The following is a 12605-nucleotide window of genomic DNA, read 5'->3' on the forward strand; positions in this document are numbered from 1 at the left end:
TACTTTTAACTTAAAGTTATTACATTATATTTACAGCGGAATATATAAATATATGTATTTATATCGTTGCTTAAGTTATTGTCGTCAATGATATTACGTGAGTGCATTGTTTATTTGACTTGTATGAGAACGTTCTAGTAAATTTGATCTCTTTTAAGTACTATTGAAAAATATCTTTAAAGCCGTCACAAGTATTTTTTTTATAAAACGATACTTCATTTTTTATAATACTCGAATGAAAAAAAATATAAATATTTTTTATCGCTGAATAGTTTTCAACTTCTATGGAATATTCATGAAAATTTTGAGCTTATTGTATAGAATTTTCCACAATTTTTCTTTCATTGAATTTTAGTTGTTGAGTATAAACGTGGGTATGAATACACACCAGAGTTTAGTATAAAAGATATACACGAAAAGTTGGTTGAAGAAAAAGAGAAGGGATGTTAGGAGCATCTCTTGCGTACACAAAACATCTTGCCACATTATTAAATCCAACTGTAGAAGCTTGAAAGCCGCTTCTCTTTAATACACTTTAGTGAAGGGTGCTGGCTAAAAGTACCAATCCCATGAAGGAAGTGAAGAAGTAAAGAAAAGCTTTCCTAACTCACTGTGCTTGTAGTTGTAGTAGATGTAGTTGTAGCAGTAGTGGCTGAACCAAAACTTTAGTGTGTTTCAGATGAATGTACCAGGCATCTTGCCAACAAATGTTTTGCCTGTTTAAACTCAACATTCTGCAATCTATCTCTTTACTTATTTTACATATTATTAAATACGAATGCTTTATATAAGTGATCATTTTATGGTGCAAATATTCAAAATTTTAATTTACACTACACTGATTAAAAGAAACGATTCAAAACGATTCAAAACGATTCAATTTTACTATTATATAGATATACATTCGACATTCAATGAATCGTTTTATTTAATCAGGGTGTGAAAATTTGGACTAAATATTGATTTCATTTCAATTCGATCAAAGTATTTTTGAACATATTTTAAAAATTGATTAATTCATTGCGTCTTTTCCAAATCATTTAATTAAAATTTTTCAAGTATCCAAAACTGACACTGTAACCAAAAACGGTACCTCTGCCCTATATGAAAAGGAAGCTTGTAATTATTTCCGGACTCAATATTAATGTCAAAATTTAGAAGACCTAAGTTCACTATGTATTAGTAATATTTTCCGAAACTCCTTTTCGGAGTGAATTTCACATCAAAGGGGGGTGAAATAATAAAAACATCCACTACACGGTCACTCCACAAATTTTTTCCAGTATGTTTCAATTTTTTTGCATTAAAATTAAATCAATATATTAATTATGGAACCTTGCATTGAAAATTAATTAATAAAAAAGTTTAATCGCTTAACTCTATGGGTAATCTCAGTAATTAAAGTTCTCGATAAATCAATTTATATATAGAGTCTAGTCAATAAAAAGTTAATTTACTTAATAAAGCCGATAGTTATTATAATTATTGCCAGATTTAATTCTTATTTAATTAAATTTCTTACCACTTCAAAGCTACATATATATTTTAGATTTTTTTAAAAATATAGTACGCGAAAGTGAGGTGTGAGGGGTATCTCAGCTAGCAATTTTTGCCTCACAGTATTTGCCTCACTACAAGACTATCACTGTTTTGCGTCTTATTTTATGCAGTGAGTATATTATGTATAATTAAAATAATTATACATACTCTCTAAATATGAATAAGTGAAACAAGTGAATATTCACTAACTCTGAGTGCCAACCGAATCACTTTTTGAAATTAGTGGTTCGGTTTGCACTTGCAATTAGTGAATATTCGCTTATTTTCACTTATTTATGTTTAGAGAGTAAACAGAATTTTTTCGGTTTCTTTTCTTAATTAATTCTGTGAAACCACGAAATTTGAAGTATCCTTTAAAAAAAATAAATTACTTAATCTACAATCTATACACTGTGAAAAATTCCCATTAAATTTTACTATGGGTGCATTGTAACCCCGGACCATAAGAAAACTGATAAAAAATTTACAAGTGTCCCATAGTAATCGTATGCGCATAGGTCCCAATTGTGTCGTCTGCGCATACCGTTTACTATGGGATGCTTGTAAATTTTGTACCAGTTTTCTTATGGTCCGGTGTTACAATACGCCCATAGTAAAATTTTTTGGAAATTGTTCACAGTGTACGTATGAACATTTTATCTCGATTTCAGTCATACTGTTCGTTAGTCTTATAGCGAGGTTTCCTCGCAAAATTTTCATTGAGTTGTTAATGGGGGGCAGTGTTCCAAGCGAGTTTTAACAAATTGAGGAAAAATGTCTTATAACGCGTAGTCTTGTAATAATGTCCAACTGTATTAAAAAAAAAAAAAATTGCCCAAATTTTTGTTCAAAGTATTTTGTGTTTTAAATATATGTTCGTTTAAAAATTAAAAATCTGTGGAGTTTTCAGTAATTTCACAAAAGTGAAGTTTTTTAAAACATTCCCTTATTTATTATATATATGAATTTGTTGTTGTATGCAGTGGTGGCACTTAACTACTCCTGTATTCTCCGTTAGTTGGTTTGGTTGGTTCTTTACTGCGAAAGCTCGTCGTCATACATTCGTGCCGGTAATGATTCTAAAAGCATGAACATGCTACCGGCAATCTTTGTGGCAAGCTTCTTCTCCCTCTTAACTCTCAGAACTTTTTTTTCTTTATACACTTGTTTTATTTTTAAACTCTCTGTGTCTTTCACTCTTTCACTCGTTTGCGATTTCATGTAATTGGACTTTTGCTCTCACAGAGCTCTTAGACCTCGTTGGTAACAGACCACTTGTGAGCAACTACTGAGAAGATTACGGAAACTGGTGAAGAACATGCTAAAGTTTAAACCTTTGCCCTCTTTCAATTATTATTTCTTATTTATAAATTATTTATTTCTTCATAACATGACTTACTTTATAAACCAACATTATTAAAACAGCTGACATTTTTTTAAAATTATGTTGAGCCACAAGTGCTGGCTTGAATATACGACAAAAAATATTAACGACAAATATTTTTTTTCATTTTTTTAATCGTCAAAAACTTCTTTGGTTTGACATAAAAAGTAATTAATAAGCTCGTGGATATTTTTTTTTTTATAAACTAATTTTCTCATTAATTAAAAGGGTTTGTTACAAACAAAATAAACTTAACATTTAATAAAACAACTCTTTCTCTTTGCTTCACTAAAAAAAAAACTATAACTTTGATACGCACATAATTTAATTTTTTTATTTAATAAAACTTTTAATTATACGAGCATGCAGAAATTTTATTTCTATGAATCATCAAAAGAAAGTTTAATTATTTTTTTTTTTTTTATTTATTTTGAAAATTTATTCCAAGTATTAAAATTCAATTTAAAGAAAAATTAATGCAATTTATTAAAATAATTAAAATTTTCTTTCCGTTTCTTTTCAGTTTTTTTTTTTTTTTTTTTTTTTTATTATTTATTATTTTAAATATTGTATAATACTGAGTTTTTACATGGGCCATGTAATGTAGAATATGAACACGGTCTGAGCATAATTATCTTTTTCTACTTATTCTTAGCCGTGTACACAAGAAATGCATACGTGTAACTTTAAACATTATTTACATTTTATTTCAAAATTTTTTCTTTTATGCTTTCTTTGCTGCTACATGCACTCGGTAGTTCATTAATATGCTGAAAACCTTGACTAGAAAATTTTATAATCTTCCTGACGTTTCTGTTTTTTACTCACGTTAAAAAAAAAAAAATGTTATAAACAAAAGTAATTTTAAAATTATTTATAACCACAGTCGCTAAGTAACATAAAACTCAACCCGTTTACGGGAATTAAAAGTTTTTTGTTAATTATCTCCTGTAAGTCATGCAGAAAAAAAACAGCATATCATTTTTATCCCATAAGAATTTTTATTTGAGGAAAAAAATAGTAATTTTTACTTTTCATTAAACGACTTTACTTTTATTTTTCATTCATTCGATTTTTAAAACCAGCTATTTTTTTCCTCTATCGAGCCATACGTTTTTAAAAGTTCTGAGAGTTATGCTGCAGAGGAAGTTCTCTGTAAAACCAGCCAGTATATCTCAATTACTGACGCTACGAATATATCATTTAAGTGCACAAAAAAAAAAAATCTCTGATTATATTTTCTTTGTATTTTTTTTTTTTCAATTTTATGGTAAATTATGGCGGTTATTTTCCGATATCAAGTGCTTTTTTTTTCATCATACAGATATTTTTTTCTGTTAATTTTTTTTATCTTTCAAAAGTTCTTTTTATTAATTCAGTATTCATTATTTTTTATCAAAGAAATTTTTGTTTTTTTAAATTTAGAAAAAAAGAATAATAATAATGATTAACTAACAAATATTCGAGTGAAAATAAAAACGACAAATGCAATTGAAAAAAAGTTTAAAAAAAAAAATATATATATAATGTCAAACGAACAAAGAAAAGTTTTCAGCCCTGAAGGCTGCCTACGTGCTTGAATAACGTGACTAATTAGTTAGTAAAGAACAACCAACCGACAAACTAACCAACTAAAAAATAAAAAAGAAAAAAAAATTTTTTAATAAAAAAAAAAAAAAATCTAAGACTAGTGACTTATCTCGTGTGTGCGCATAATCCAATTTCCGGTACACAAGAAGGGGTAAATTCGTGACTCAACTTAAAAAATGTCCGTCAGTACATAAAAAAAAAGTAAAGAAATTAAATTTAAAAATAAAACTAAATAAAAATAATGTTAACTCTTGCTAACGAATGTGCGCCACAACTACTGTGTGCTGCTGACCTTGCGATGCTTTTAACTTAGCCCATAAATTTATTTGCCTTTTCCGTGATATCACTAAAGTTTCGTCAAGGAAAAGCGTCTCAGCGACCTCTTTCTTTATGTTTTTTCTTTACTCAATCCTCTTTTACTTTTTCAACTCCTTTTTCTTTTATCCTGCTTCCTTCTATCCTGTCTCATCTGATCCTTCGTAACGGAAGCTACTTTTTCTTATACTTTACTCTTATCTACTTGTGTTCTCTCTAGATTCTTTATTTTTTAACTACACTACTAAAGTTTTTTTTTTTTTTTTATTTTAGTTTATCATCCAAGTATTTTACTCTATAATCATTTTTTTTATATACAAACTTTGCAATACCTTCGCATCGCGCTGTCAATTAAAATTTTTACGAAATGGAAATTTTTTTAATACTGAATTCTTAATTTACATTGAAAACTTTGTTGACATAATTAATAGCACTGATAATAAATTTTTTTTTATATAATTGTTTATGATAAGTAGAAAAAGGGGGAGAAGATATCACAAATTTAAGAGATGGATAAATGAATTTTTTTAAGGGCATTCTCAGACAGTGCCTCCATTTTTAAAACTACACAATGACTGTCAGCTGTAATAATCGAATCGAAATTTTATTAATTAATTAAAAAATATGAATTAATGTCGCTTTAAAATTCTCTTTCTTGAAACCCAAATTTGTATAAATGAAATATCAATATATTTAATTAATATTATGATATTTAAATTATTATTAAATAAAATGATTATTATTATTATAGTTTATATTTTTATTTATTTACTAAAAATAAATTTGAGTATATAAACATTTTTTATTTTTTTATAATATAGAATATAATAATAGAACAAAGTAATTAAAAATAAATGTTCAGTGGAATATATAATGAATAATCGATGACTGAAGCAATTTTATCCTTGAAAATGTTATAGAGTGAGATAAAAAATAAAATAAAATCGATAAAAATAGAATTAAAAAATAGCCTTGTGATGTTTATTAATAATTTTATAAATTTAAATTATAAAATATCGAATATTTAGGTCACAAATTTTGTGTTTTTACATTTTTAAAAATCAAGAGTCAATTTGGAGTATGAAGTCTTTTGTAATTTGAATTCACTCCGTTAATCGGAATTTCAGAGTTTTAGAAAAAATCACCCCATACACGAAATAAATATGAGTTTTTTTTCCAGCGGAGTGTTTTTGAAGTGAAGTGAATTTTATTTAAATCTGCATTTACTCTGATCCAGAGTTTTTAAATCGAGATAAACTCCCTTCTAGAGTGATTTTCACTTCAAGGGTATTGTAAATAAAAAATCATCTGCTCTGCATGCTCTCTGATTTCACTATGGATGTTATCCGCCTTTACTCCGAAAATTTTTTGCAGTGTGTGTAAAAATTAATTTTTTAGTATACACTGTGAAAAATTCCCATTTAATTTTACTATGGGTGCATTGTAACCCCGGACCATAAGAAAACTGGTACAAAATTTACAAGTGTCCCATAGTAAACGTATGCGCATAGGTCCCAATCGTGTCGTCTGCGCATACCGTTTACTATGGGACAATTGTAAATTTTGTACCAGTTTTCTTCTGGTCCGGGGTTACAATGCACCCATAGTAAAATTTGTAGGAAATTTTTCACAGTGTATGTTTGTTTAAAATTTTTGGGTGTTTACGTCAATTTCGTTAGTTTCAAATTTATGAGTACAGTGTGTTGCATCGTAAAGTCAAGTAACTAAATCGAAATTGGTTGGACAGCTATAAAATAGTTTACTTAAGTTTTATTGGTCTCGGTTGACTTTACTAACCTCCGTATGAACATCGTTTTTTTTTTTTTTTTCCACAAAGCATGACTTACTTTTACTTGGTCAATCTTCTTAACTTTTACTTACTGCAGAAAACTTTTATATTGGATTTTTATACTTGGACAAAAATTTATTATTTTAGTCTTAATAAGCAGTTTATTCAATTTTTTTTTTTAAATCAGCATACATTTTGTCCTAGATTCAGCAGACTAATAATAATAATATTATTGAGAGGTCAAAACAATTATTAGCGAACATATATCACAATTAGATAGACAATTTGTTAAATTAATTCAAAGGTCAAACGTGAAATTATACAAGCACTTAGTAAATCTAATGGTTAGGACTTGAGTGCTAATTAAAGTATGTAATTAATACTATTGAAATGAGGTAATTTACATTTAGAAAATATATAAATTAAATTCTAGGACCTCGAGGCGGAATCGAACCGCCGACCTTCTGTTAACTAAACAGATGCTTTGGCTGCCTAGCTATCATAAAAGTTCTCTATTCTGACTATAATTTAATTTATATATTTTTTCAACGCAACGAAAGTTTTAGAATTTGGATTCATATTGATTATTAGCAGGGTTATAAATAGTGGATTGCTTTTTTTAATGCATTAGCGATTTTATTAGCCATTTAATTAAATTTTTTAATTAGGAAAGTTATAACCCCGATTATTAGCCCCGAAGTGAAAAAATGGTCTTTGTTTTTTTTTTTTTGATAATTAATTGAAAATAGAGTAAATATGAAAAAAAAGAACTTATAGATGATGACCTCAACAATTTCAATTTGTAGCGTAGCACATAATACGACTTTTTGAAGTCAATGAATTTTCATATAAATAAACCAATAAAACTTTTGTTTGTAACTTTTAAAATAAAATTCCAAGATCAGCTCATATGAAATAATTTTTCATTTTATAAAAATATAAATTTTCATGAAAATAAAAATAATATTACGGTTGGTAGTATCATGAGTTTATACTGCGTGAAAACGACCCTTACGCTTGACAGGTGTTACCCTTGAGAGCTTGAAAGCTTTCTGGTATAAATGTTTGTTTGGACCTAGAATTTTTTTCTACTTGTATACTTATTGCCATATAAGAATTTTGTTTTTTGTTTTTTTTTTTTTTTAAGATAACGGATGTGTGTTTTTACTTTGAAAAATAAAATAGAAATTTTTATGAAAAAGAAATTTTTTCGAGTAGATTCTACATTTCTTGGGTTTTTTTTTATGTATAATATTGATAAATTTCATAATATAGGTTAAAGATTACTATTTACAAAATAAACACTTAACGTAAGCTAAGATTAGCTGGAAATATAAAACGATTGAGTAGAAGTTTGATGTTATAGATTAAGACATTAATTGTTCGGATTTAGATTTGTACGTCCGACGTCAGTATTAGTTGTAAATAAAAAAAAAATTGATAAGATAGCAGTATAGATTGCAATATTACAGCACTTGACTTCAAAAATTGTATTGTTACGATATTAATCGATAGCGCGCGTGATAAATTTAATGATTATGATAGAAATAAGAGTACAGTGTGATTTTATTAGTGATCTAGTGTAGAAGATAATTTTGTTAAGAAACGTTAAGATGTTCAAATTAATTTTTTTATTAGCTTTCTCAACATTAATAACTGGTAAGTTTTTGCTAAAAATTTGATATTTTATACAGCAATTAGATATAAAATATATATATTTGTCTGTGCCAAATAAAATCGATTTTTTTTTCGATCCCATACTAAAAATATGTTGTATGTAACAAAAAAAAAAAATTGTACCAAGTTAAACCCTCCAAATTACAAAACGCGCGCTCGCTTTAATGAACTTTCCCATTTAAAAAACAGGAAAAATTTTTTTCCAACTTTTTTTCATTTATTCTATAACTTTTCAATGGATTAATAAAATGAAACGAACATAACATATTTTTATAGAAAATTGAATACTCTACAAAAAAAGTTTCTTATGATTTTTTGATAAATCCAACCATTCATCAGTTATTTAAGTTTAAATTCAAATTTATAGTAAGTTTTTCGTTTTTTTACTTTTTAGCAAAATATTAATCTTATCACAAAATGTCTTAAGATCTTTCTTGTAGATAATTCTTTTTGCTATCAAAATATGTTATTTAATAATTTTTTGATCTCACATTTCAAATACTACAGGTTATAAAACTGAATTAATTTCAAAGAAAGTAAAATTTTTATAAAAAAGTGATTTTTTCACGGTTAGATTTATCAAAAAATTGTAAAACACTTTTTATGTAGAGCATTCGATTCTTTTCAAAAATATGTTATGGTCGTTTCAATTTATCGATCCGTCAACAAGTTATAAAATTTCAAATTAAAAAAAAAACATTTTTATATGATTTAAATGGGATACTAGCGTACATGTTTCCCGCGCAAGCGCACGCGTGTCGTTTTTTATATATTTATTTAAATGTATAATTTCGTGTCTTTTGCATATATTTTTTTTCTCCTGACCAATCACGTTACGAATAGTTTGGCTTCACATATATTTCATCTAAATTTTATTATAGGATCTTATTCAAAATATCGCGCGTTCTGGAATTGAGTCAAAGGACCCAACTTGGTATCAAATTTTTTTTTAATTAAATTCAATGTAATATTCGTATGGGCCTGAAAAAAAAAAACTATTTCATTTAATTTTATCGAATTATTCTATTTTTTAGCTTTGCACATAGTGCCGTTAGATGACGAATCAAACAGTCGAGCAGTAGGTGGTATGGTCGCTACAATCACTCAAGCACCATGGCAAGTCAGTGTTCATTATTTAAATGAACATCAATGTGGTGGTAGCATTTTATCAAAGGAATGGGTTATCACAGCAGCTCACTGTGTTACTGCCGCAGCAAATTTTTATATGATTCGTGCTGGAAGTGTTTATCACAATTCGCTTGGTTCAATTCACTCTGTTGATAGAATAATAAAGCATGAATTCTTTACCACCAACAAATATGGATTCCATAATAATGATATTGCTTTAGTACATGTAGCTGAAATATTTATACTGGATACAAGTCGTCAGGCAATTCCACTTTACAATGTTGACGAAGTTATATCTACTTCCACCAAAGCCCAAGTTACTGGTTGGGGTGACGTTGTCTTGGCTACTAATACACTTCAACTTATAAATACGTATATAATAACGAAAATAAATTGCAATACGACTTATTCAAGGTACGGCGGAATTTATGATAATCAAAGTTGTATTGGTGAAACAACTGGTAATCCAGCGGCGTGTCGAACTGATGCTGGTGGTCCTGTCGTACTTTCAAAACGTCTTGCCGGTATTATTTCCTGGTCTGAAGGATGTGGACGTCCAACTTTTCCGAGTGTTTTCACAGAAGTTAGTCATTATAGACTTTGGATTAAACGCTATTCTGGTGTATAATTTATTATTTATTATTTTTAAATTAATATTAAAATCTTCAATAATTTTTTTTTGTAAACTTAGTTTTGAGTAATAAAATCATTATGATTATAAACAAAATAATTTTATTGTGGAATAAATTTGAAATTACCAAATTTATTTTTATAATAATATACTAATATTGTTATTTAAATGAAAAAAAATATCTGATCAGAACATAAAAAAAAAAAAAAAAAAAAAAAAAACAATGTTACAGATTTTTAATTTTCATTCTTAATCCACTTATTTATATTTAGCAGTGCTTTGAATACTTTGTTGAAAGGTTAAGGCTATAGCTTGGATGTAATTTAAATCCCATCCAGTAGGTTACTGGCAGTAGCCTATCTCACCCGAAAATGTACATCTCAGTACAATGCACCAGGGTACACTTAACATGACTTTTCGCTTAGGTTTAAGTCCCAAGAGTTTTAAAAACTCCCTTAGCCCACAGTCTTCAATCCACTTTTTTATCGATTTTTTAAACCTAACTCCGTATTTTTATCGAGGTTATACACTAAAAAGGAATACTAGCATTTACACTGTAAAAAATCGGGAGTGAATCCGGATTTTATTTTAAGCTGAATTTATTCTGTCACTCGGAGTTCCGGAATTTAAAAAAAAACAATCCGTATAAGGAGCGAATAGGGATTTTTTCATTCCCGGATGTATACTTTTTTCATATGGGAAGAACAATGTCTCCGTGTAAATAGTGACAGTTTAAATAAAAATAAAAAAAATCCTAAACCACATTATGTATTATACCTTCATCTTTTTTCATGTCTTCTCAGGCTTGTTAGATAAGTATCCTAAGCAGAAAAGCTTCTGGAGACAAATGATCTTCGTATAAGCCTGACAAGGTTTTAAGACACACTGACGAGTTACGTTCAGTTATTAATTTTAAAATCTTCAACAAATATTTACGGAGGTCTGAAATTTTGAGATAATTATTCATATAAATCATTGTTATTATTATCATATTACAAAGCGCTTTGTAATTTTACACTATGACTTTGTGATTTTTTGAAGAGTACTTTGAAAAATAATATAAATAAAGTTTTTAATTAACTGAGTAATTAAATTTACATTTTTCAAATGTATATCATTTCATGAGTTTAAAACTAATGAAGTGATTAAATAACATGTCTGTAATAAAAAAGTGAGGAAAGATTATATGATAAAATGAATGATTAATAAATATTAAGCTATTTTGATAGTTAATTAATTTTAATGGAAAAAAACGTTTATTGTGAAATAAAAAAAGTCACTTGAAATTTTTTTATCTTCACACTATCTTTTGTAAGCTTTATTCTTTATCAAGTTTCTTTTGTTTTTATTATTGTTTTTTTTTTGTAAGGAGAAATAATGGTTTGAAGCTGTAGTATTGAAGAAAAAAAATTTGAAAAGTTATCGTATTATTGTTTAATAATGCCTCATGGGCATGTTAATCCTTGCTACGCGGTAACGCTATATGAGTATAGGTGGAAAGTAGAATAGAGGTTTACTTACAAACTTTTCGCGAATTTATTGTGTATAAACGGATATATATGAATAAAACTTTTTTTTTAACGTTTATCCGGTTACTATATATATATATATATATATATATATATATATATATATATATATATATATATATATATATATATATATTTGTATATAACTGCCGAGCGGGCAAAACGGGATCAGGTGGGTAAAATGGACCACCCTAAAAATTTGCGAAAAATTTTATTTTTACAAAAATGTTTTTAACCATAATTGTCGACTCTTATTATTTTCATACAATTTTGAGTATCCCGATGAAAATATCATATATGGTAAACATATATTAGAAAATATATGTTACAGTTATAAATATATATGTGACAATACATGAAATCTTATATAGAACTTTATATAGATTTTGGCGAATTTTATTATATTTTTATATATGTTATCTCTTACATGATTTTCTATATTTTCGTATAACTTCAATATATTATTTATATATTTGAAAACTTATAATTTCAATGTATTCAAACATAAATGTTATTTATAAATGGAAACAAATAAGAACACATATATAATTCATAATTATATGGCACGATATATGTACCATGTATACAACTTTATAAATTTTTATATATTTTTGGATATATAGAACCATATAAGTCTCCCCATATATGTAAGAATAAATAAAATCTATTCTTTTCTGTCTTTTTCTCTGTTATAAGATTCAAACATTGTATTCAGAATATATATGTCTGCTAGCTTACAAATTTACATATACAATTATCAATATATGTAATACATATATCTGCTAACTTATGAGTTTACATATATGATCATAAATATATATAATACATATATTAACTTATAAACTTACGTATATAATTAACTATATTAAAACTTACTATATTATATATAAGAAAATATATATCGTTTTTGGCCACTTACATAGTCCCATATTAATCATATATTTTTTCATATATATTTATCATATATGGTATTTCCATGCGGGGCCAAAATTTTTTTTATTGGTTGTCAGGAATTTTTCAGTA

General features: G+C 27.0%; 2 protein-coding genes across 3 annotated transcripts in view; one reads left to right on the forward strand and one right to left on the reverse strand.

Annotated features, from left to right (window-relative positions):
- The window catches only part of LOC103575029 (kin of IRRE-like protein 3), a 239046-nt gene that overhangs the window by 23583 nt on the left and 202858 nt on the right, over window positions 1-12605 (reverse strand). The gene's annotated exons all lie outside the window — the stretch shown is intronic.
- Window positions 8188-10050, forward strand: LOC103575025 (trypsin-1-like). The gene is made up of 2 exons (XM_008554631.1): window positions 8188-8276; window positions 9329-10050. The coding sequence occupies exons 1-2, from the start codon at window positions 8231-8233 to the stop codon at window positions 10048-10050; spliced, it is 768 nt and encodes a 255-aa protein (XP_008552853.1). The 5' UTR covers window positions 8188-8230.

The sequence above is a fragment of the Microplitis demolitor genome, chromosome 1 (genome assembly GCF_026212275.2).
Source record: "Microplitis demolitor isolate Queensland-Clemson2020A chromosome 1, iyMicDemo2.1a, whole genome shotgun sequence".
Lineage (NCBI taxonomy): Eukaryota > Metazoa > Arthropoda > Insecta > Hymenoptera > Braconidae > Microplitis > Microplitis demolitor.

Coding starts and splice junctions, on each gene's coding strand:
- LOC103575025 (XM_008554631.1), top strand. CDS start 8,231: ATGTTCAAATTAATTTTTTTATTAGCTTTCTCAACATTAATAACTG. Junction 8,277..9,328: donor TTTCTCAACATTAATAACTG/GTAAGTTTTTGC, acceptor TCTATTTTTTAG/CTTTGCACATAGTGCCGTTA.